The sequence below is a fragment of the Thermochaetoides thermophila genome, assembly GCF_000221225.1.
Source record: "Thermochaetoides thermophila DSM 1495 unplaced genomic scaffold scf7180000011818, whole genome shotgun sequence".
Classification (NCBI taxonomy): domain Eukaryota; kingdom Fungi; phylum Ascomycota; class Sordariomycetes; order Sordariales; family Chaetomiaceae; genus Thermochaetoides; species Thermochaetoides thermophila.
In genome coordinates this window covers 2,206,998-2,232,316 of record NW_006383034.1, presented here as the reverse complement: position 1 = coordinate 2,232,316, position 25,319 = coordinate 2,206,998, and the positions used below count along the sequence as shown (strand labels likewise).

Below are 25,319 nucleotides of genomic sequence, written 5' to 3'. Positions count from 1 at the left end.
TAGTTGCGACAACTGATTTGAAAATCGAAAGTTATCAACTGCTAAGGCTTGGCTGAACTACAAGCGAAATACCCCAGTCTTCCGAATTGGAAAGAAATGCATATGATATGATTTGCAATCGAGAGCTTGCAGATGCGCCTGTGAAGTGCTGTTGAGTCTTGAGGAGTCTTGAGGCTATAATCAGGTAGGCACAATTGATACCAAAATAACTCTCCAAGGGCTGCTAGGGCGGTCACCACTACAACCAAGGATAATATCTGACAAGATGGCGCCGGGCTTCTCAGAGATTGGGCAATAGTGGAATTGGATCATTGCTTGATAGTCATGACAGCGGTGACAAAAAGTCTCTCACCACAGCCGACAACCTCGAGACCGCTGTTCGTACCATATACCTTATAGACAATGCCCACATCTGGTTTAATTCCCCGTGGCTGCCAAGCAGGCTTAAGCTCTCGGTGAAGAAAAAGGTGAAAAACAACAGTAGTGAAAAGGGTAATCCGCTGAGCGATGAATAGACCATCCGTTTCTTTTGTCCATGTTGTCCCCCTGACGCCTTGCCAACACAAACAGCAACCCAACTTTGTCCCGTAGAAAACGAAAAAGACGCCTCCCTTCCCGGCCTCCCTATCTCACACATACTGGAAGGGCTGCTTGCTAGGTAGTGTAGCCTTGCCACTGATCAATCGTTCCGACCAAAACCGCGTCCATCCGTAGACCCATCCCGCCCGTCTCATCCAGTAAGCCTCACTCAAATAACATCAAAGGTCATCCCAACGCGGCTCACCACCAGACTCTCTGCCAGCAGCGCCAGCAGCGATCCTAATACGGTGCATAGCCCCCGCGTCCCCGTCCGCGATAGCCACCACGGTAGCCGCCCCGAGGGAACGGAGCATAGCTGGGATGGTAGCCGCCTCTGCCGGGACCGCCATAGTAACCACCGCGGGGGACGCCACGATACCCGCCACGGAAGCCTCCACGGCCACGCGACATGCCGGGAATGTTGGTGCGCTTGGGGGCAACCTTGATGTTGCGACCCTTGAAGACAGAGTCATTGAGAACTAGCGCCTGGGCGACGAGAGAGGGCTCGGCAAACTCAACGTAGGCATAGCTACAAGACTTTCAGTATGAACCCGCAAAGACAAAGCTATGTGTCGGAGCAACAAGATGACATACCCCTTGGGCTGGCCGGTGAATTTGTCCAGGAGAATAGTAACGCGGTTGATGGAGCCGCAGCTCTGGAAGTGGGCCTGCAACTCCTCGGGCGAGGTGGAGTAGTCGACGTTGCCAACAAAGATGCTGCGGCTGTCCACCTCCTCCTTGTCCTCTGTCAGATCGGCGCGCGCCTGGTCGAGAGACGCCTGCATTTCGCGGAGCTTAGCTGCCTCGGCCTCCATCTCGGCCACCCGCCGCTTCATGGCAGAGATCTCTTCCTGTCCCGGGGTATTGCATTAGCCATCTCTTATTCTCTTTTCCTGCTACTTCCTTTCCTCTTGCTAGGGCAGGGCGATGCGGCCGGTCACAGGTCGGGGTGGGTGGCGCACCTCCTCGTTGGCATCGTCGGCATCGGTGCCGTCGGCATGGTCGCGCGTCTCATCGTGGGGCTTCTCCCTGTCTTCTACTGCGCTGCTCATTTTAATGGATGGTCTGCAGATGGCAAGTCAGCCAAATAAGTTTGGGTGTTGGATATGCAATGCTTGGATGACCGTTGGTGCCAGCTGCAGGTTGACTGGCGATTGCCATCAACCCAAACAACCGACCACAAAGGACTAAAGACGGGGGGCATCATTGTACCTTGCGTGTGTGAAGTATCGCCGTAAAAAGATGTTTCGCAATGCAAACTGATCGATAAAAAAGGAACGGCGCTGAATAGGGCTGCAGCTCTGACAGCACAACCTGAGCTGATGCTATCCAGAGGTGTTGCACCTTTCCAAAGATTCAGACACGGCGAGGCGGGCAGTTGGCAGTTGGGGTCCAGCACGGTCAGCTTTCACTGCATTCAGCAGTCAGCGAAGCCGAGCCTGCCTGGTGCACGTTCCTCGCCGCGCCAACGACAAGTGGGTTGAGTGGTTGTTGGATTATGTAAGCTGAGACGCACGGACCAGTTAACCGTTGCTCGCTTTGTTGGAGGTTTTCAGAAATACGGAGTTTGGTGTGTCGTTGGAGAGTGTGTGTCCAGAACGACTGGTCAAAGCAACTGAGATAAGATCTGCTCGTTGTTTGGATATAATTTAATTTGCCATGATTTGTGTCTCTACATGATGCTTTGAGAGAGATAGCGAAACAAGATGGCGATCTGGAGGTCTCACGCATCTCAAGTAGAGCCATATTAAGTGACTAAAGACTGTTACTTTAGATACTTACAGGAGAGATTCAGGCTAACACTCTCAAGTCCTAACCTTTCAAGATGGTTGGCATCATGGAAGATCCAGGATTTGCAGCAGATTGCAAAGAAGATGTGGAAGTCAGAATATTAGACAAACCTGTCCACAAAATTATTAGAAGTAGTTATGGTTCAATAATTTGCCCTGGCAACCGTCAGGGGTAATGTTGACCTTTAGAACTATGGGTAGCAAAGAGGCTATAATATTAGTCACCAAGTCAAGATCCATTCAGCTTGTTATCTGTATATCATTTTCAGTAATATCATCACTTCAAATGAGCTTTATGCATTCATTGTTATCTCTCATGGTGTAAGTGGGGACCTAACTCTGTGCATTGGAGTTGACGTGGACTCTTGCTTTGGATCACTGTATAACACTGGCAAAGATACTTAACTGTTCATCCAATTGAAACAACAACAACAACAACAACAACTGTCGAAAAGAACGTTGGCTGCTTGACACAGGCAGCCATTCACAGTAGCTTGGTGAATTGGGAAGTTTTAACGCTACTGCAGAAAACACTGTATCGAGCCTTAACTTCAGAGAGCTTGAGGAGCCCCCGCTTTGACAGCTCTTGAGAACATCAGATCCGGGTCTTGAGCAACGACAACTGCAGACCCTAAAAAAGCAATATCGCATATCACATAAATACGAGGGTTTCCGGGTCTGAAATTCAGTAGACGCTGCTTTGGGGCGCTGCAAACGCTCTTTTGTCGTCTTCTTGTGCGATTTGTTCCCTTCAACCCCTCTTCAAACGTACTTCCCTGACTTGAAAGAGCCGACTCCTCAGCTCAGCTATGTTCCAAGAAATTCCTTTGGCCACGTGCGATGCGTGGTCTTTCGCGCATAGCGAGTTCTATGTCCAGGCCAGCGGCAACAACCGGCACGCCGCGCGATTCTCGAGTTCAGGGATGCTTTTGACGGCAACGCAGTAAGGCCAGCCCGGAGCACTGGTATGAGGCGCAGCTGTTACACTATGGACTGTTCCCTCTAAACTAAAGGCACAGCCAAGATGCGGTTGTCAGACGCCGTCTCGAAGAGCTGCTTGACTGCTCCAAACCATATCCCCAAGATCGAAGCTGAACTGAAGAAGGAATGGGCGAAGAAAGAGCGCGGGCTAAGCAAGCTGCTGCTGAGAAGCAGTCGGTTACTACGAAGCAGTCAGCACAAGAGCCGAAAGCCGCAGCCGGTAAGACTGAGTCTGCACTGGAACTAAAGTCGGGAAAGAGAAACGCTGACAATGGCAACGTTGTCGCTCCGGGAACGAGTATCAGTCTCAACCTCACCGTCTCTGTTGGGCCTAACGGTGCCGTCCAAGTTCACTCTGCTTCCCTTCCGCCTGAGATAAAAGGCTAAAACCTCCAAGTCTTCGGAGCCGAAAAAAGACCACGAAGACTGCGACTACAACAGCCAAGGCTACGACCAAGGCGACCAAGGCCATGACTACTGCTGCCAAAACTTCGAGTAAGAAAGCTGAGCTTGGGCCATCCTCGATTCATCCTGCAAAGCAAACCTCCCGTCGCGGCTCCTCATCCACAACAGCCAAAATTACCACCTCTCTCTCGACAGCTAGCCCAGCGCCAACCCAGACATCAGCCCCAGACCCTCCCAACGGAGACAAACCTCCCAACGCAACCGCCCTTCGACCCGAGCCTCGATTTGGCCGTTCTAGCACCAACACCCCCTCCCCCTCCCCCCCCTGTGCGACAGCACCTTTCCTACCGGGACAGCAATGACGACGACCCGCTCCTCCTCTACAGCGAGCTCCTCCCCTACACTGACCTCCCCCCTTCGGACCAATAACGACGCAACCTTCCAAGGCTTCAGCGGCCAGTCCGACTTCCATGAACCACCCCAGATCAGGCGCAGTCTCCCTTCCCTGGGTCTGCTCAGTGGCCAGTACTCCGTTTGCTTTGAGGTTCCAGAGGGGTTTGCTTTGCTTACGATCAAACGATAACTACTTTATCCTGATTCTAGACAGCTCCGTACTCTGAGGGGGCAAGTTTTGCAATCAGCCTGCTGCGCGGAATGCTGCTGCTTCAGGAGCAGCCGTGGCACTCGTCGGAGCAGCACATTCCGTTTGACTAGCGAGCGAGGGATTTGCTTCATGGTATCCTTCAGGATGAGGCGAACGACGGAAGTTATGCGTAGTTTGTGGGATGTGGGAAGGTGAGGGAGGTTGTTTATGTAGGAGGAGGGGCCGTTTCGAATTGAAGCGGAACGGTTGCCGGGCCAATGGATTAGCAGTGAGCTTGGGGCTGCAGAGGCGAGGAGGGAGTAGGATAGGTTGGTGAAGGAGCGCTGGAGGTAATAAGCTGGTGTTTTTCAGGGAGTGTAAGGGTTATGATTGATTGAGCGAGACCGTTAAGATACTTACGGGCAGAGAAAGATCTTTGGACTAGATTTGGACTCGGCTGAGTGTTCGGATGAGTTGATGGAAGGCTTGAGCTGTTGAGATATGAGGTACGTAGTCCAGTCTTAATATTGTCCGGAATTATGACTGTCGCTTACTTGTTTCCTCGACCATCGGCCTGAGCATTCCATTACCTGCTTTGATGTTATGTCGCTTCAAACAGAGTCACATAAATCTCAACGAAGCATCTATCGATCCATTTACAATTGTCCCGAATGGGGATCTATATCAGGATTCATAGTAAGTCCCAAATTGGTAGTCTCTCCTGATAACCGCGCTATTAAGTGGTCCCGATTTCCAGTTACTAAGAGTTCTGAACGGTTGGGAAATTACTAGTTTCTTCATTTCAATCCTTTTCTCTGAGTGGTTAAGGCAAGCTGGTATGCAATCGGCATCTCGTTTGCTCCCGACGACTTCTTCCCTTCGATGGAGAAATGGTTATCATTGTTTGACCTGGCCATATCTGTAGAGGTTAAACCCGACTGCTCCTGAACCGGTGTCTCTTTTCAGATATAAACCAAAATATAACGACATACCTTGATTGGCTGAGACCTTGGTTCGGTCTGTTTAATATTTAATATATCCGCCAGCATATTGTATAGGCACTCAATATTTGGCAAGAACTTCGGGGAGTCGATCATCTTCACACTTACCGACCAGTTGCCGCAACTAGCTCTGTGATAAACTTTGCTGAAGCCTTCGTATCATTCTAGTTGCCCAAGGACCGGATAAATCATATTAGGTTCAAATCCGCAAGAGACTCAGAGTGGGTAGTATACAAAGCTAGAAGAACTGGGTAGGGTCTCCTCATACATACCAGTGATCAAACTGTCCAAAGATGAGTGGCATTTGGGAGGTGTAGTCACCAGAGCACAGAGCACAGCTATTCTCGAAGTCTCACGCACTCATCTGCACAATGTTTGTCAACACATTTCTGCGCAGATCTTGCCAAGCATTTTCATGATATCTCAAGCCTTACATGTATACAGCTAGTCGCATAGCTGTCGCGCTCTGTGTTCCTTAGGGCTTGCCCCGCCTCAAAAGTGATCCAAGCTTTCGTTGATCACATTCCAACTGGCATCACTGCTCCCTCCCCCCCCCGGCATGCAGCCAATTCCTTTCTAGATGAATTTTTCCACTCCTACAAACTTTTCACCCTCTACCGACATTTCTTTCACACCAAGTAGTTCTTCAGACAGAACAGCCAAAACAGCACTCTTTCACATTTTTCTCTCCAGAACTACCAACACAACTCTTTTCACAGCTTTTTTGCTCACTGCAATCTCAAACATCAAATGGCGTCAACTCCTGTTATCAACAATGCAGGCCGCGTTCAAAAGCCCAAGCGCAAGAGGCCTGCCACCACCAAAGTAATCCTCGACACCCCCATCATTAAAGTGATCCGCCCGGGTTTCTGGAGCCCAAGGGCATTCTACGCCAACAGAGACCACCACCTTGAGCTGCCCTCTTACAAAGTCCCAGTTGAGACTGGGCACATTGATCTCATCATGGACATTCTGACTCGCGAGAAGAAGGCCGAGTCCAAGGAGTCGAAGGAGTCAAAGTAATATTTCTGATCTTTCCACCAGTCAGATGGTTTCTCTCACATTTAGTTCAAAAAAGCACAGTGTAAGTCGCTCCGGTCCCAGAGTCTCACTTTGCTCTCAAGCTGGGATGCCGCTAACACTTCATTCTTAACACAGAACGTCTGCGATCTCTGCTCATGACCATCGACCAATTTGTTCAGCTCATAATTAGTACAATCGTTTCACAAAAACTTTCACATCGAGCGGTACAAATATTGGAGGAAGCTGATTTTGCTGGAGCTCATGGAGCTGGCTTGTGCCAAGAGGGTCTTAAAAGAGGTTGCTCAGTGACGTCATCGAATCGACAGAAATAAGGGACTTAGGGTTCCCACATTCCAACTGTAAGGACTGCCGTCGGCATACATTTCCTTTGTCATAGATCTCTTAGTTCAAAGATACCCACAGAAAAAGAACATGAATATATATCTCATTCACACGCTCACTACAGCTTTCTTCTGCTCTCCACATTGTGGCAGCAGGCAGCTTGTAGCCGCATGATGGTTTAGGTGGTAATGGAATGACAACCCTAACCCTTATTCTAACCTTTCATATTTCCCCCGTGAGCCGTCCCAGTCCCACTGTTTTGCGTCAGCGCTACCCCGCAACGAGCCCCTGAGTGCCTGTGGCAGGTCGCCTGGACCCCGCCATGTTGGGCTCCATCAGCAAGAGCCGAGAGCTGCCCCCTAATCAAACAACATACGATGCCAGCCTCACCGACATCTTGCAACATCAACACTTGAGCCGAGGCAGCTGGATTTCTGCTTGAGTTCTGTCCAATTCTAGACACATACAACAAGTCTGAACTGCCATGTCGATCGAGATTGAAAAGATCTTGGCCGCGGCCCCGGCTACAACGCGCGGGCAGCCCACCCAACTGTCGTGCGATCCCAAGGGCCAGCGTATCGCTTATGCTGTAAGTACCTTGAATCTGATAGATCCAAGACTTCTGTTAGGAAGATATGAGCATCAGACTGACCCCCGCAGTCCGGCAAGTCCATCTTCCTGCGCAACATCGACGACCCGTCTATCTGCAAGCAATACACTGGGCACACGGCGACAACGACAGTAGCCAAGTTCTCGCCGTCCGGCTTCTGGGTCGCGTCCGGCGATGTGTCCGGCAAGGTCCGCGTGTGGGATGCCGTCGAGGCAGTCAACACCAAGGGCGAGTACGCTATCATCTCGGGCCGTATCAACGATTTGGCCTGGGATGGAGACAGCCAGCGCATCATTGCTGTCGGCGATGGTCGCGAGCGCTTCGGCCACTGCATTACCTACGACTCCGGGAACAGTGTGGGCGAGGTTAGCGGACATAGCAAGGTGGTCAATGCAGTTGCTATCCGGCAGCAGAGGCCGCTGCGTGCCGCGACGGTTTCGGATGATGCTACCATGTGCTTCCTTCACGGTGCGCCGTTCAAGTTTGCGAACAAGGCCGCTGGCTTGCACCGCGGCTTCGTGATGGGTACTGCCTTCAGCCCAGACGGCTCGAAGCTGGTCACTGTCGGCCAGGACCGTCGGATCCAGCTGTACGATGGCAAGACGGGCGAGCCGACCCGCCAGATCGGCGAGGGCGTGCACACCGGCAGTATCTTTGCCGTCAGCTGGGCTTCCGACTCGAAGCGCTTCGTAACTGCCAGCGCCGACCAGACCGTGCGCGTATGGGACGCCGAATCAGGCGAGAACACCGCAACTTGGCGCATTGGCGGCGACGAAGTCAACGTCTCCTACCAACAAGTCGGCGTCGTCTGGCCTCCAGGCCGCTCCGACGGGCTGATCATCAGCCTGAGCCTGAACGGCGACCTGAACTATCTCGTCGAGGGCAAAGACCAACCCATCCGCATCGTCCAAGGCCACAACAAGAGCGCAACCTGCCTAACCGTTGCCTCCTCCACCGGCGGCAACACCCTTTTCACAGGCAGCTTCGACGGTAAGATCTGCGCCTGGGACGTCCCCTCTGGCACCGCCTCCGCCGTCGACGGCCAGTCCCACTCCAATCAAGTCGCGCAATTCGCCTCGCCCCCCGGAGGCAAGACCTACTCCGTCGGTTGGGACGACACGCTCCGCACAATTGACGAATCCACCACCTCCTTTATCGGCACTCCCCTTTCTCTAGGTGCCCAGCCCAAGGGTATCTCCGCCAGCACATCCACACACCTTTTCCTCGCGCTCAGTGACTCCCTCTCTGTCTACATTCTCACCTCCGGCACCCCATCCTTGCTAACGTCCCTCCCCCTGTCCCAACCCCCATCCGCCATCGCCGCCCACGACTCTCTCATCGCCCTCGGCTCGTCCTTAAACAACACCCTGCAGATTTACACCCTCTCCGGCAGCTCCTTGTCCTTGACAACCACCCTGACGAACTCCACAACCCCCATCTCGTCCCTCTCCTTCTCTCCGTCAGGCACCCACCTAGCAGCCGGCAACGCCGGCGGGAAAATCCTCGTCTTTTCCACCTCCGACTGGAGCGTCGCGACCGACCGATGGACGGCACACACCGCACGAGTGGTTGCGTTGGCGTGGAATGCGGAGGGCAAACATGTGGTGAGTGGAGGGTTGGATACCAATTTACATGTGTGGAGTCTGGAGAAGCCGGGGGCGCGATGGAAGGCGGCGAATGCGCATAAGGAGGGGATATTTGGGGTTGGGTGGGTGGGAGACGATAGGGTGGTGAGTGTCGGGGGTGATGCGGCGGTGAAGGTTTGGAAGGTCGTCTTAAATAAGTAAGTGCTTATAAGGATTCATGTGGTCTGGGGGTAGATAAAGAGCAACGTGGGCATAGCGAAGGTGGTTATTTGTTGGTATGGGTTTGATGGGTAATGGGATTAACGGGGCAACTAGGTAGTTAGGTAGTACCTTTCAATGTATACGACAGCAATCCTTTTAATTTATGGAATAGAGTTGACCATAAAGGATAAGCGTCGGCGGCCGAAAACTGATCCCTTCGTTCCACACTGTTCGAGATACCGTTTACAAGCGGAGTCAAACAGAATAAATCAACGGAAGATACTTGATCCAACCCAAACCATCGATAAGGTTAAAGTAACAGCTGAGGACCTCCTTGTAGTTCGGCACTCGCCGTGTGGGGCCGTTCAAAAAATATCCTTTGCAACCCAAAGGCTTGAATTAATCTTCACGTAACGCTAATTCAGCGGGATTTGGGTTCAGGCTGGGTTCTTCAAAGGGGCTCCGGTGGGATTAAGTTCACATCCAACTCCTTCAGCACCCTGGGAACCTGAAATTAGTAAGCCTTACTGTTGCAATCACGGTAGAACAAGAAAAGCAACGTGAAGCCGACCCTCGAGACTGACCGTTGGGAGCGAGGAAGCCATAGGATGTTAACCTCAATTCACTGTGTATGTGGATGCTAAACATTTAAGTTGCAGTGATAGTCTTTACTACCTTTACTGTCCCCTTCCAGATGCCCTATGACTTAGAATTTCACTGGCAAAACACACAACTGTTTGCAAAAGCAAGATTTTTTGCCTGCGTAATCCGAACATACTTCTCTTCACCAAACTGTCTATATTTTGCTTCCAGTTTAACAGGGTACAGCCGGAACTCCGTCACACATGTGAACTTGTTTAAAGACCTAGAAGAGGGATTACGTTTATTTTTCCCTGGCTGTCAACTAGCCAGTTTTTGTTATGCTGCGTTATGGACAAAAAAAGGTATGAAAAGGCCTAACTTGCAAGTCAGAAAAGCATAAAGGACGTTGGCCAATCAGGAAACAGTCACATATGCCCCGTTGATAATCACCCGTCCAAGAACAGCCAGCCCCTTCCAGACATGCGTGGGTTGTGGCAGGTTAACAAATCCCCCTCGGCGCGCTGGGCGTTGGCAAAGAGGAGATCTAACATAAATGGAAAACAAGACAAAATCTCAGTTTCAACACGAATAGAATGCAAGAAGGTTTTTGAGGACGATACAACGAGGAGGCCATCCAGAAGAGTGTCTGATGTATGCCCAACCAACTTGACACGATGACAGTGCGGGCTCAGGCTGAGTCGTAGTCTCAGCTTCCTTCACAACCGCGGCAGAGTTCTTGTGCTATGATTCGCGATAGTAATCGCATCACTATAAGTTGGAATGGTTCAAACGATTCCGAAACGGAGCGTACCTTGGTGCTTGCTATTGAAGTGACTTAACCACAGCGATTTGCCTCTTTTCCTTAGGCTTGGCGTCCCCCCCCTCCCGAACCTCTCTCGATCCAGCCATTAGTGGGCAGGCAGACTTTCGTAGGTTGCCAGCTTATGCGACTTAGTGACATTCATCTATCCACGCAGTACCCTTCCCCTACTTTATTTACAACATCAAGTTCTAGAGCCTAAAAGTAACGTTGTGACACAGGACTTACAAGCCGGGCCTCGAACAGGCACAATCTCTCCGACATAACGAGAAATGCGGCCTTTCGAAGAGTCTGTCAAGGAGCCTTGTGATGGGTATTGGACGGCAAGCCAAGCCAAACATATTTATGGAGTCTGCAGCTCCAGCTCTGTGTTGATGCGTCTATCGCGAATCAGAGCACATGAACTCTGCCGCGGGTGTGAAGCATGCTGAGCCTACGAGTTAGCCTGACCTCGCACATGTCATCATGTCAGGTTAACTGGGCATACATCAGATGCTTTTCTGAACGGCCTTCTGGCTATATTATCCCCAAAAGCCTTACAGAGTCTGCGGTCAAAAAAACAAATACCTGAAAGGAGCTTCGGCTGACAAACCTGCAGGGAGCCTGAACGTCAGGAAGCATCACCAAGAACCTTACCAAATCTTGTCAGCTCTTTCGAAGATATTCCAGAAAATAATCTAGTATTCAAGTTATCTTGAAGAAACCTTACCTGGTCTCCATAGAAATGTGCCTCTATGACTAGAGTGAGAACCTCCAGGAAATTCATTACTTACAGCCAACGGCTCCCCGTTTATGTCCTGTTGATCGCTTTGCTTGAGTGTTACTAATGTAATACATATATCATCAACACTGCTGAAGTGAACCACGCGTCTAATATTTACGAGACATGGTAGTGCTTATCAATAGGGTTCTGAACACGATATATCAACCCAGTGATATATGGAACAAGGACCCCAGACGTTTGGTCTTCTTGTTCTGTCAGCACTACCTAAAGGCAGTGTTATCCTCGTTTTTGCTTACGGTTAAATGATACGTATTTCGGCTTTTTTGTCGCTTTGTTGACTAAGACACACACTACATAACAGTTCTTTGACTTATCCATACCGTAGATGTCCTCAAAAGAAGGGCGCATAAAGCGGCAGAAGGCAGCACGGTCGGTGAATTGAGGCCAGTGTCCTGCTTTCACTGTCTGAATGCATCCCTCAAATGCATATTCTTGTTTGTAATTAGTATGAAGCATCCAAAACTCAAATGTCCAGAAAGTAATGGAAAGGTTTATACCAAACTAAGCTCTAAAACTTACGGTCAACCATGTGCTGAAGCGCGCAGCTTCAGCGGCAGCATTTCCCTTTTCAATAATTGGCTTTTTGTTTTAGCAATTAAGGGAACTCGATCACCATGGCTCTGGCTTTCCGGTCGGAACTGGGAAGTTGGATAAAAAAAGAATTTCGTACAGACCCCAGATCTTGTATCTGTCGAGGAAATGTGCTAGTGGCAGTGAAGAACTTCCAACTTTGCTCAAGAAGATGTCCTCGACCTCAACGGATAGCTATGGCATTGGACAAAGCCCATTGACAAATAGGACCAATGGCGATAGATATTGTTCGCCGAGCTGAGGAAGCAGTGCTCGGACATCACCTTCATAGCGAATGGCCTTTCCGATGTCGTTGTGATGAAGTTTGTAATGGTACCTAATTCTCCAGCAGCGGAGAACTCATGGTTCTCGAGATCTAGGGACACCTGCTTGAAGCCAAGGCACAAGGCAGTAACCACGAGGTCATATAATTGGTTCATTTGGATAGGCACATTGAAGGAAGCAGGTATAATATCGGCATCGAAATGCTTCCGTACCAAAATTCGGCATCGAAAACTCCCAATGCGATAAGCACCTGAGCTCGAGAAGCACGCGGTCAGTAGATAGGACGAGGAAGGACAAATAGTTTGTAACCTAGTAAATAGAGCTGTTCGGAAATACTGAGCCGGAGAAATGGGACTTTGCGGCCTTCATCATCTGCCATTTTTTCAATACGATATCTAAGCGGAATATAAAGGAGGAGATTAGTTTACGTATAGTGTGATGATTTTTCTTCGAATAAAGGATCTCTGCTTATAGATTTCTAACGAAGAACAATGCATACTGATAGTACTTACGAAACGTAGAATAGGAAATCGTGTGTCTCGTCTTCAGGGAACCGAATGAAGCGCACTATTCCCCGCTTCTGATTAAAGCTGCTTATCTTTACAGGCAAGTCCGAATCAACTCTAACTTCGCTCATCATGGCCCTGGACATAGCGGATATGAGAGATCCAATGCAGGGTAATGGTCGGAAAGCCGCCAGAATGGCCAATTCCATCCGAATTTTGTATACCTCGCGGACGAGCTGTTTGCCTCGTAGGTATATTTTCCATGAGCAGGACTTGAAGTCGAGTATTGCATCAGAACCTGGGCGAATGCAATAGCGAAGGCTGCTCCTGAGACGATAAGAGCCGCGACGGCAACCCGATATTCACTTGAATCGTCTTCGCTAGAGGGCAAGGTAGCTTTCGTGTCGTTCAGCATTTTTGTTGTTCGAGCCGTTTCCCAAGAACAGTAAGGAGAAGTGTTAATCAAGAGCTGCGTCAAGCTTTGTCTAACCCGACTTACAACATCAGAAATCCTCTCTAGTGTCGCAGACTGTCATTAGTCATGATGAATTCCTGTATACCTCAGTCACTTGCTCATCACTCAGAAGTGTCTAAGCCACGTGATTGGCTGAAGGCTTGCAGCCCTGCAGTTGGTCGCTAGACATCAATGTGGGGAATAATGTCAACTCTTCCATTCCATTGCGCCTGTTGCTGTTGATGACCACTCAAATTCTCTATAATGCTATGAGAATAGTACATGATGGGCCTCAAACAGCAACCATCTCTCCGACATGAAGAGTTATGCGGCCTTTCGGAGGGCCCGGCGAGGAGCCTTGAGGTGGGGATTGGCGGCAAGCGAAGCCAACAGGTGGTACGGGGGTCTGCAGCTCCAGCACTGTGTGTTGATGCGCTGTGTGTCATGATCAATCCGTTAATGATCTTTGCTTATTCGCTTGTGGTATTTCTGTAGTTACGAGAATTGTATATTCGTCGCTCTCTCCCATCGACTGAGAGTTCTTTGATGTACCGCAAAGGGTATCTCACTGTTCATGCACCGAATCAACATTAGGCAGACTGTTACATAACGCCAAACAAAATATTCCTTATCCGAGTCGTGCTCCTTGCTAAATGAATTCCTGTTCCCTATTTCCAGATTCCTCATCGAGAAAACTGACCCCGTTAAACTCCTCTCCCAGTCAAATCCTTATCTTAAAGTTGATATCGCAGGGTATGAAGAAAAATCAGTCGAACCTTGTCCTCAGGCCCTAACGCCACTTGGCAAATGCATGTGAGGGTTCCGAGACTGGTCAAGTTCAAGTATAAATCAAAAATCCTTGTCCAACAATCCAGGTCGCTAAGAGGGGGCTGAGGACAAGTGATAAGAGGGTGGTGTCAAGGACAAATAAAAACGTGGCATAAGACGCTAAGACTGAGGTCGACAAAAATAAGACGGTCTTGGTGTTTAAAGGTGATTGGGTCGCTGAGACGAGCTGTAGTGAGCAGGGAGAATTGGTTTGGGGGGGGGGTAAGTGCGCAATGCCGAGCCACGTAGAATGACTTCAAGGATATAATCTTGAGTAAGGAGAATCCAGAGTTTGGAGGTGGGAAGTTGTGATATTGGCCAAGCTGACAAAGGTCTTGCCGAAAATCGAAAATGTCATAAGTAATATGTTGAGATCAACAGCAGTGGCGCGAAATCCGAGAATGAAACTAAGTCGGCAGGGATCGGAAAGGTTCTGCGTAATAGCTCCCAAACAAAAGGTACTCCGTGCCGAACATCCAATATCATTCCATCTTAAGTTGAGTGAAGTCGACAACCGTCCTCCGGAGCATAAGAAACCTTCCCGTGAGAATTCTCGCGCTTCACGCATCACGTCAAGTATATCAACTTTCTCATCAGTCAACCCGCCGCGACTAGTTATCATCCTTACGCACCACCAGCTGCAGCACATCATCGTCTCCATCCTCCTCATCATTATCCTCCTCTTCCTCATCCCGAACAAAGTAATCCCCCTGCTCGCTCTCAGCCAAGCCTGGAAACCTCCATACACCATCCCAGCTAGCGAACAGAAGCGACCTCTCACGTCGAATGCTAGACGAAATGCTGCTTGTGCGGGAAATGCTACCACCAGCCGTGGGGTTATTGATGGCATTAACGAGGTCTGTGACATTGTGAATCTCAATGAGGGGTCTAGCTGCAAGATGTCCTTCGTCATGATTGCTGTGGACAGAGCCATGGTGAGAGTGAGAATAACCAGCTTCACTCATATTGCTCAGGCTCGAGTTGGCGCTATGGTTGAACCAGGCGGGGATATCGTGGGGGGAGAGGAAATGCGTGCCCTTCACGGCATCAGTGCCGTTCGAAGGCATGATCCTGTCGCTTGGGATGGTTGGAAGTTCATGTGGGAAGAGAAAGTGTGTGCTCTTGACACCGTCACTGCTAACTGAAGAAGTGGACTTGTGGTGTTTCGGAATGGTTTCGAGTTCATGAGGGAAGAGAGAATCAGACATCTCCCAGTCGGGGTGGGCCATGATCCTGCTGGGAATGGCGATGGGTCGGACAATCTTTTCATTGTCCTTTCCGGCGCCGACCAGGCTCTGAGTATCGTAACCCTTATTGGCAATGCTAACCACGTTGTCATTGTCATTAGCCTTGACCACAGGCCGTTCATGAGGGAATAAGCAACTGGTGACCTTCCAGTCGGGGTCGACCCATTCGACACCATGTTTGGTGACAACTTCATCATCGACATCATGGCTGCTTACACTAACGTTGGCATCATTAAGAGCCGCCGGGGGCAGCTCGTGAAGGAAGGGACCATTGGTGACTTTCCGCTCAGGATGATTGCCCTTCTTGCTGCCAAACAAGCGACCACGATGTCTAGAGCCAGTGGCACTGTACTTCTCAGCAGCCTCAAAGTTGACCTTGTCCTGGCTGCCAGTAAGATGGTGCATGGGAAGCCTGCAGATGGGTGCAATTGCCTTGCCATTGCGACTGGCCTTGTGCTCATCATGAACATCCTTGGTATCGGCCGGCCCATCGCAGCAAGAAAAAGAAGGAGTGCGGGAGCGAGAGGCAGTGTCGTCGTTCTACTCGACCTGCATCCGCGCTATGTCCTCCTCTTCACCCTTATGCTTGGGAGCAGCAATCCGCACAGCTGCTTGATTGAGCGTGGCTAGGTGCCTCTGTTTGCGCAGCTCGTCTGGATAGCAGGTTAGCACCATCCAGTCGAAAAACGTGACGCGGTTCTCGGGCAGGACGGGAAGCGTCGGCGGAGCGTAAGGTGGAAGTCGGTCCAACATGCCTTCGTTCACCAGCTGCGCAATTTTGGCGAGGGCCTCGTCAAGGTGTCTACACTAATTAGCACAGAACATAAGATCCCAAAGAGTAAGGCTTACCCGATGCGACCATGGACAGCCAGCTTCCTGCGTGCGAGGTCCTCGGCCAATTCCAGCTGATGGTTGTCCATCAGCGTCGGATTGGCGACAACAACCAGCGGCGCGCCGACTCGCTGGACCTCCAAAACGGTACCTGTGCCTTGAAAGTCATCAGCCGCACGTTCTCGTCATGCTTCGTACCCAACCTACGAAATTCGAATCGCTTACCTGCATGGGAGATCACGCATCCGGCCAAGCGCACACCCTCCTCCCCGCGGCAGGCCACCAAAAAGGGCGTAATGTCGTCAACCAGGTCAAATGCCGACACCTCGATCCCCTGGCGGTCCTTGTCCGCCAGGGCAGCAACCCTCGCACGGAAGTGCGCCAGGTCTGGCCCGCACTGCACGTCCAGCCGGCCATAGCCCTGCTCGGCTAGGGCGCGCAGGAAACCGGGAGTGCTGACCTCGTCGAGGAGGTCGCGGAAGCCAGCCGTGGCCCCCACCGTCACAAAGCAGCAGCGGGGAGGAAGTGAGAGGGCCGGGTGTTGGTCGGTCGAGTCTGTGGTTGGGGCATTTGGGTTAGCAAGCTTGCGGCGCCTAGGCTTTGGGTCAACTGATTGCTAAACGTACTACAGGCACTCATTTCGTGCTGGTGCTGCTGGTACTGCTGGTATTGCCGGTGAAAAATTGGCCAGCGAAAAGGGCACAAGTAGAACTCTCTGGAAACGTTTGGGGGGGGGGGGGGGAAAGGGATGGGAAACACGTTCAAATGTGACGAGAGCAGTGTCGGATAAGTGAGTGACGACATTTAGTGCTTATCTCTTATCGGGATGATCCACTAAAATGCCCAACATTTTACATGACCTTTAAAATTACTGGCCTCAGGCGACCACTGCCCAACACCTGCTGGTCAGGAAAAAGGGTACCAATTCCTATCTCCCAAACTTTCAGTGATCTCAACTATCCAGGTGCATTTTAGAAAGCCTAGACGTAGATGGGTTCCTCTTCTTGGTTCTCTGACTATGACTTTCAATAATGCTGACAGCCATGCTCTGGGCTTCTATAGAAAGCTCTTTATAAGTCTTCTACGTATAGCAAGGTTAGCTATACTGCATAGAGAGGTCTTGTACTTATAGCCTATCTAGTAATTAGAACTAAAGTTTTGCAAAGTCCTCTCGGCCCAACTTCGAGGGCAAGCAATACACACCATTCTTCCCCAACCTCTCTCTTCCTAGTACACACTTCTTAAGCCATCAGCACTACAACTATACATCGCATGCAAAAACTGACATCACCGTTAGAATCACTCCGATTAGCTCTATCATTCAATGCTAGAAGTTGCTTATAGCTATAAACAACTATAGAAACCCAGTCTTGTCGTGGCGATAGGTTTCAGCGAAAGTGTCAGAGTCGGGCACGCACCAAGAAAGCAAAGATAGAGCAGAGTAGCAAAGGGGAAGAATGTCTGTTGAGCCCTAGCCTATTCTGACCTATGAGTCTCTGGGTCCATTTTTATCCTAGGTCTTCCGTGTGCCTCCTGTTACGATCAACAAGGGCGTCACGCCGGAAAAGCGGATCTGGGAACAAACAACCAATAAGAAATACAGCTCATGCGGCCCCGAAAGGTCGTCAGGCCAAGAATCACTGTCGAAGAGGTCGTCAATCCAAGAGATATTGACGAGGAACTGAGAGACCCTTAAGAAACAAAGAAAGGCTTGAGTACATGAGGTAGATAGATTCCTCGTAGTTAAAGGAGAACGAAGAGTTCCTATGTCAGTGATACAGATGCCCAAACCAACTGGTAACCGCAGAGCTTCTGAATCTATGTAAGAGCTCTTGTCTCTCAGATCCATAAGCCCTTAGCCCAAACCCGAACCCATCTTAGAAAGGCTTGCTGGATCGTCACACCTTCTTTCCATCACGTAAGCCAATCTTTTATAGCCTCCTCTCTCCGTTTGTCTTCCGATCGTCAGCCCAGCCTATGCGCGCCGAGCATCAGCCTAGCCGAGTCCGAGCAGTCGGGGACCACCTATGTTCTGTCGTCATTGACAAAACTCCCCGCCTTCCGGGCTCCGATCCTTGGGAGCCTTGTGTCGAGAACCCCTCGCTGCCGGACACTCAAAGCACCCCCGGGACCCTTATCCTCTCAGGGAAGACCCCGAGACCGGGCACTCGGGGCGCTTGGCTTATTCCCGAGGGCCAGCGGCATCACGTGACCTCCCGGGCCCGACTCCCAAGTTCTCACGCTTTCCTTGCATTCCCTTGGTCATTTCAGACCTGCTCGTGCTGCGCCCTCATTGGTCTTTTGTGACTAGGCGCGCTTTGTCCTCGAAAGATATAAGCTGTACTATCGTTCTCCTACCTCCTTCCACTCTTGCTCTATCGTGTAAGCACCCCGCCTTGTATCGCCGTTACGCTTGGTGATGGTCCGCTAAGTCCTAGTGTTTCATCTCATCGCTGTATATATCGATGTAGTGGGTTTTAAGATGTTGCCTTGCGAGCGCTGCGAGTCCCGCGAGTTGGAGTGTCGTACCACGCCAGATCATCCTCGCCGTAGTAACTGCGTTCGCGCCGGTTGTTCTCGCAGGAAGAACGAGTCATTTTCGGCTCGTAGGTGGACGGTATGACATCCTCCCTTAGCTCCAGCTACCGTACTTACCTCCTAGTGGAGAAGGTGATGCAGGAAAGCCACCGTTTGAAACAGGAGGAAGATGTGCGAGCGAAGTTTGTTAGAGTTACAGACTAGTTTATCGGAACAGTTGGCCAAGCTTCGTCGATGGCGTCAGTAAAAACAGTTTCTTTTTTTCTTTTCTTTTTTTTTGAAGAACGAAGGCGCTCGTTAAGCGGCTCGAGGTATCTCATTGTTAGAAGAGTCGGAGGAGGAGGATCACAAGAAGCAGGAACAACAGTAGTCCCAGGTGTAGTCAATAGCCGCGACCTAAGGGGAGTCGTCACTGGACTCGTTCTTGTACGGCGCCGGAGTGCCGAGGTGAGTCTCGAGAGGAAGGACATCAACTTCATTAAAGAGGGCTATATTTTTGAAAAAGCGTCACTAAAGGTCGAGCCCCTTGGTAGTAATTACGTGTTTCAAGGTAACGTATTGATGAACAATTTAATAGGGCTGTTTTACCCAACGCTCTTAGGGAATGTTAGGCCTTACACATGGGATTAGTTACCTACCTAACTAAATGGAATGATGCTGAACAAAACAGTCCGTTGGCATGACGATTCCACAACCTCCTGGAATGGGTTCGAAGGTAGTTGCCAGATTGCAGACCCTGAGGGACTGGGGGTCCTCACCCAGTAGTGGATGTGATTTAACTGCGGTCACCGGTTGTTGGTTGACAACTGTTTCTATTGCTGACTTGACTGAGGAGATCATCATCAGGGTCTCTGGATGGACGATTCTATATACAAATTTATACTCAGGTCAATGGTATGCCTCTTGTGGAGTTGAAGTCCTGCCAAGCATTTATATTACCATTTTCACGATTATCGCGATGGTGATGGCGGTAATACGCTTCATTCCTGATTGAATGCCTTGCCTAACCTCCAATTGCCCCACTCTTGGCCTTGGCAAGTGTTTCCCATTGGTTGCGTTTCAGCTCCACTTTGAAACGACTGTTGGTTCACATCCCATCCAGATCGCAAACACTTGGATGTGAGCAACCCGAAACCCCTAGCTCAGCCGGCACGGCCATTCTCGATGAGATCGAGGCCTCTAGTGACTAATAGGGGAACTAAGGCTACGTTGCATAGTTCTCCTTAGCTGTATTTTAGGGATTTGCAAGCAAGAAGAGAAATACTGATGACGGATCCGTATGCGCGGGGCCAGTTGCGCAGCCATACTGGCTCCCGACTCTGCCACTCAGAGTTTTCTCTGCCTGATGGTGACACAGTACAATACAACCCCGGTTTGTTAGTTAGCGCGGTACTTGCTGCACGCCACAACCAACCATAGTAAGAACGTCAACCAGGGTATGAAGCCAATGGGATTCACAGCTCAGAGCGCCAGTCTCGGAGGTGCTCAGGAGGCTCGGAGCGGATGTCCAAAAGTTTCGGGATATGCGGTATGGCTGTTGCACATCTCTGATGGATTAGATATCTACCATACAATCAACCTTAGCCGAAGAAGTTGAGCGGGTCTCAAAATGTGAGAGGAGGAGTGAGGAAATCCCAGACTTTTTCTTCCTCGAATGGGATGTTGCTTGCAGAAAAGTGTCTCACTAAACAAGAAAACTAGGGTTGTATTTATAGAAGCCGAACGGTGACCAGGCCGCAGCTGATATGTACTCGAGAAGTTCCAGAAATCTTCTCCTAAGACACACTACCTAAACAAAACCATAACTAGCAAAACTGATGGTATCATTGACGTGAAGGTTCCCGATGTCGACCGATCTTACATCCCCTCCGCGTGGACCCCCTTGTGATGAGTGCCGTATCCTCTGGGCCGAGTCCAAACAACATAAGGAACAGCAACCGGCCATCCCCGTTCAAGGCAGCAATGACATACCCTCTCTGTGGGAAACGAATAAACACACAGATCAGGCTTTCAACTCTACACCAGACAAAGACATAGTACCAGCTCTCTGTGATAGGTGGTTGGAGCCGCTGCCGTTCAATAATCCATTCAATCAACGCTTTTCCAAGTTTGCAGGGTGGATACCTGGAGAGGAACTCATCCTAAAGCATTGCTGTTGCTGAGGGTGCCAACTCTGGGAACATATCTTGAAGGCAACTGGGGAAAGACCGAAGATGCTATATGAACCGTCTTATTTTGTGCTTCACCGACCGGGATACTCTCGCTACTTAGTATTATTCGGAAACACCGAGTGGCCTGAGATGCTCCTGCTCTCAGGGATCGAAGGTATGTAACCCACCAGGTCAAGGAGGGAAACAAAGGCAAAATGTATCATGCCAGCTCACAATGAATTGATCAGGTCTGCCCAACCCATCTGCGCTGCATGGGGCGACTCACCATTTAGCGGCTTATTCCACAATCTGGACAAGATCGAGCGCATCGGCCCTGTCATGGTGTCGAAGACATATCACCTACCTGGAAGAACAGCCATCCACGAAGCCGCGCAATTCCCATCCTCCATATTGACCTGGTATCCGTTGCTCAACCGGGCATGGACATTTCAAGAGCAAATGCTCTCTCCACGATTGCTCTATTTCACCAGACATGAGATAGTGTGGGAATGCATGGAGGGAGGTCGCAAGTGCGAGTGCTGTCCAAGCTGGAACGAGGACTATCCGGAGACATTCATGTCTGCGAAGATCTAGTTTGCAAGGACCATTTTCGCCGAAGCGCCACCCAACACCCTTGCACTAAATGGCAGCGACACCGACTACGATCGCAAACGGCTTATGTCAAGAGTAATGGTCGGCTGGCACAGGATGGTTCAGTATTACTGCACATGCCGACTCACCTTCCAGTCCGATATCCTCCCCGCTATGTCCGGGCTAGCCGACATAATCCAGCGCCGGACTGGGTGGCAGTATCTTGCTGGGCTGTGGCGCGAATGTCTGGTTTACAATCTCTGCTGGTATGTCAACGAGCACTCCCCAAAGCAGCGCCAACGGACTTCATATGCGCCAAGCTGGTCTTGGGCCTCCATCGCAAATGGATACATTGAAATCCTGGGCTTTGTCACAGCCATAGCAGGCTCTTTGGCAAAACCACTCTGGAAACACTTTGTCCACCTCGAGGTTCTCGATGCCCAGTGTGTCCTGGAAGGGCCTTCTGCCACGGGCCCAGTGCAAGCCGGTTTCCTTGAGCTGGAGGGTTTCCTCTGGCCGATATCACGAACCGGATTAGAAGTAGAAGAGACCGTCAAGGATAAGCATGTGGTGATTAAGTGGGACGAGAGCAATCATGAAAAGACGGAGGGCCGGAAGCTTTACTTGATGCCGATACTAACGTGGGACAGTCCTGAACGGGGGGAGATTGTCCACGTGGGACTGGTTTTAACGGATTCTGCATCAAGGTCGGATGATTTGACCCGGGTTGCACTGCTCTGGTTTTATGAAGTTATAGAGAGAGATGAGGAATCAGAATCATCGGCAATGAAGGGAGTGTGGGACTATGCCTTGAAGTGTGAAAAAGTCAAAATTAGAATCGTTTAGATCTAAGACATATATATATGAATATCAGTTCAGCGTTGTAGAGGCCAGGCCAGGCGAGGTGCTACATCGGCCTGTGAGGGGACGTCGCATACGCCTAAGGCGTCTCACAACTAGGGATCCCTTTCCCTTACCCCACGTTACGTGATACATCGGGAGTTTTTGAATGCTGTGAAACGGCATCGAAGACAGCAAGTGTCATGTCCTAGAAGACTAACCATCATCATTTCCATTACCATGCCATATACGCTAGAGGTATCACCAACCGCTGTCCAACACACCTGTCCCGCGAAGACAATTTCTCATCTAAACATATTCCCCCCTCTACCTAATCCCAAAGCACCAACTCCCCAAGCCAAACCAACAACCCCACATCCACGACACAGACCAGCACGAAAACCGTCCACCCCAACACCTTCTCACACATCTCCCAACTCCCTTCCCTCCTTCTCTCCCTCCTCCCCAACAACCCCCTCCCCGACACAACCATCCACTGCGGACCCATCATCAACCCCTGCTGTTGCTCTTCCTCCCATCGTTCCCACTCCTCCCTCCACAGCATGAGACACACGCCCGCGCAGTTAACACATAAGCTTCCCGCTAAAAGGACAGCGGCCACGGCAATGAGGAGTTGCTGCCTTTTCTGCCATGATGCGCTCCCATCCTCATTATCGTCGTTAGCATCATCAAGCCCCTCATCAGCATCCTCCCCAGGCGAAGACGCTGCATAAGGGCCTAACAAAAGAAGCGGTACCACCGCGGCAAGCGCCAACACCCCGGCTAGGGAAAAAGTGAGCATCACCCAGGCGCGGAGGATCCGTCTGCGACAGAGGAAGGGGTCTTCTACTCTTCGCAAAGGATGAGAAGTGTCGTGCGGCGAGATGAGGGAGTCCGAGACAGAGCTAGAGCGCCGGCGTTGGCGCTGGGGATGACGTCGTGGTGAGAATGGCGACGGGAAGTCGTCTTCTGAGGAGGTCGTTGAGGACGCGGAGGATGTGGAAGAGCGCTCCGAGATGAGGGTGTTACTCGCTGAGCGGGTTGAGCCATACCCTTGGGCCTGGGGCTGGGGTTCGTGGGAGTTTTGATGATCGCTTGTTGGAAGGAGGGGACCACGCTCACCGGCACTGTGGTATTCGTATCCGCCAGCGCGACGGCGCGTGAACCAGGAGGTAACGCGCTGGACGGGGTGTACGAAGACAGTGCGTAGGGAGTCGAGACTGGGTAGGGAGAGGGTTGTGTCGGTGGGGTTGACGTAGATGGCGTAGGAGTCATCGTTCTGGTCGCCGTTGACAACGTCGCCAGCCTCGCTGCCGTGGTCGTACTCGTTCCAGTAGGCCGCGGGCTGGGGTTGGGGTTCGGGTTGGGGTTGGGATTGGGATTGGGATAGTTCGGGGCGTGAGTAAGACGCTCGCGTGGTCCTAGAGGCGCTGGTGGATGTCCTAGATAATTGCTGCTGGGCTTGTTGATCCTGTTGCTGTTGTGTGGCGATTTGTTTGCGCCAGTCGGCTGGCATGGCGTTTCTCATGGCTGCGAGCAACTCGTCGCATTGCACTTGTAAGGGATTAAAATCGCGACGAGTAAAGCTCTTAGGATCGGACAGCACTCCATCGCGAAAGCGGCTCCCTAGTGCTGTCGACCCGGTCCACTTGCGATACTTTTTCAGAATTTTGCGAAACGCCATGACCTGCGCAGAAACAAACCGCTTCAGCGACGCGACATCGTTGGCGCAGGACAAAAGTTCCTGTTCGCATCGCGCGAGTCGCTGCACGCGCTTGAGGGATGGTTGCCGCGCAAGGGTTCTGTCGAGAACGGAAGAGATATGAGCTAGCCGCCGAGCGACCTCGTCTGCGGTGCTGGTGACAAACAGATGCACGCGGTCATGTTGCTGGCAGAGCTCAGCATAGAGGTCATTCTCGAACTTGATCAGCGCTGAATCGCGACCGCCGCCTCCGGGGATTGGGACAGGCGTAGCGACGGCAGGGTCGCGGGTTGTGTGCGCTTTGATGTGCTGCTTGAGCGCGTTATAGTCGATGTTATCTGTGATGCAGTTAGCGTAGATCCTACAATTGATAGCGCCAATTGATAGAAGACGTACGAAGCTTCCATCGCGGCACAGAGAGCTGCTCAAACTGCTGGCCGAATTTCATCTCTGATGAAGACTTAAAAAGGGCTAAAAAGTGATCGCTGATGCCGTCTCGGACCCTGGATGCTTGTTGGTTGCTAGTGTTGATATGAATTTTACTGGATCCGACAGTGACGTAGTGCCCGTGATACAAAGGGCGTCGCAATGTTACCGTACCCGAGTCAAGTGACTGCGGTGATGGTGATGATCGGCTTGGATGTATGCTCTGTAAGACAATGTTCTTTCTTGTTTTTTTTTTTTTGGTCTCGAAGCGAAACGATGGCGGGCAGCTCGAGTACAGCGCCGACGTCGGGAGAGGTTCGTCTTATCTAAACCAACGAAGGTAGCACAAGAGAAAGCCGGTGGGCGATGACTGATTGCTGAATCCTTGGTCGCCAGCCAACAGCGGACCAGAGGCAAAGGCGGACAAGGTACAAGTCGCTTGTCGGTGGCAAGGAGCAGGGAGATGGGGCTCCAGGGGTTAGTGTGGATGCAGGGGTGCAGGCACATCCCGCTGCCAAGACTGCACGTCATTCTGTGGTGAGAGACAGCGAGAGGACGATGGATTATGAAAAGAATGCCATATAGAGGCTGAGATCTTCATGTGTTTTATGATTCTTCTGATTCTTATAACCTGAGGCTATCTCACTAGCAGCAATTGGAGGACAGAACTATGCCCCGGGTAGAATGCATCCGGCACAACCTCAACTACTGAGCATCGGCAGGATCTGTGATACTCTCTGCACGTCAAGGGCTCATATCAACCAAATAGCAGTCCGCCTAAGATACCCAGGTACATATCTCCGCGGTCCGTTGTACATTACCGTACTACTGTATGCCATAGAGGACCATCCGGATGCAGTCGCTAATAGGTTCCATGCTTTGACTCGTTTCCCCCGCGTGATGTTGTCTTCGGCTAACAGCTATTCCCGCAGCTTGCTGCATTCAGCAATCTGTCGCGATCTGTGACACTGTGATGCATCTGAGACCCACGTGAAGACAGTGCTGCCTGTCAGTGGACAGCAATCGGCCAGTCACGCGCCGATATACGATATTTGGTGATAAAG

At 50.9% G+C, this 25,319-nt stretch overlaps 7 protein-coding genes across 7 annotated transcripts; 3 read left to right on the top strand and 4 right to left on the bottom strand.

Annotated features, from left to right (window-relative positions):
* Positions 1-819: 819 nt before the first annotated feature.
* On the bottom strand, positions 820-1,631 carry CTHT_0046100 (putative poly(A) binding protein; the record flags this gene model as incomplete). The annotated part of the gene is made up of 3 exons (XM_006694927.1): positions 820-1,108; positions 1,174-1,430; positions 1,542-1,631. 3 exons carry the CDS (start codon positions 1,629-1,631, stop codon positions 820-822), a joined length of 636 nt encoding a protein of 211 aa, XP_006694990.1.
* A 1,845-nt stretch (positions 1,632-3,476) lies between these two features.
* On the top strand, positions 3,477-4,184 carry CTHT_0046090 (uncharacterized protein; the record flags this gene model as incomplete). The annotated part of the gene is made up of 3 exons (XM_006694926.1): positions 3,477-3,687; positions 3,792-3,845; positions 3,955-4,184. The coding sequence occupies 3 exons, from the start codon at positions 3,477-3,479 to the stop codon at positions 4,182-4,184; spliced, it is 495 nt and encodes a 164-aa protein (XP_006694989.1).
* Positions 4,185-6,089: 1,905 nt separating this feature from the next.
* Positions 6,090-6,362, top strand: CTHT_0046080 (uncharacterized protein; the record flags this gene model as incomplete). The annotated part of the gene is made up of 1 exon (XM_006694925.1): positions 6,090-6,362. One exon carries the CDS (start codon positions 6,090-6,092, stop codon positions 6,360-6,362), a length of 273 nt encoding a protein of 90 aa, XP_006694988.1.
* An 826-nt stretch (positions 6,363-7,188) lies between these two features.
* Positions 7,189-9,101, top strand: CTHT_0046070 (putative actin cortical patch component protein; the record flags this gene model as incomplete). Its single annotated transcript, XM_006694924.1, has 2 exons — positions 7,189-7,293; positions 7,365-9,101. 2 exons carry the CDS (start codon positions 7,189-7,191, stop codon positions 9,099-9,101), a joined length of 1,842 nt encoding a protein of 613 aa, XP_006694987.1.
* A 5,440-nt stretch (positions 9,102-14,541) lies between these two features.
* On the bottom strand, positions 14,542-15,582 carry CTHT_0046060 (uncharacterized protein; the record flags this gene model as incomplete). The annotated part of the gene is made up of 1 exon (XM_006694923.1): positions 14,542-15,582. The coding sequence occupies one exon, from the start codon at positions 15,580-15,582 to the stop codon at positions 14,542-14,544; it is 1,041 nt and encodes a 346-aa protein (XP_006694986.1).
* A 135-nt stretch (positions 15,583-15,717) lies between these two features.
* On the bottom strand, positions 15,718-16,647 carry CTHT_0046050 (uncharacterized protein; the record flags this gene model as incomplete). The annotated part of the gene is made up of 4 exons (XM_006694922.1): positions 15,718-15,979; positions 16,027-16,159; positions 16,234-16,563; positions 16,635-16,647. 4 exons carry the CDS (start codon positions 16,645-16,647, stop codon positions 15,718-15,720), a joined length of 738 nt encoding a protein of 245 aa, XP_006694985.1.
* A 5,811-nt stretch (positions 16,648-22,458) lies between these two features.
* CTHT_0046040 (uncharacterized protein) lies at positions 22,459-24,277 on the bottom strand (the record flags this gene model as incomplete). Its single annotated transcript, XM_006694921.1, has 2 exons — positions 22,459-24,167; positions 24,226-24,277. The coding sequence occupies 2 exons, from the start codon at positions 24,275-24,277 to the stop codon at positions 22,459-22,461; spliced, it is 1,761 nt and encodes a 586-aa protein (XP_006694984.1).
* Positions 24,278-25,319: the final 1,042 nt, after the last annotated feature.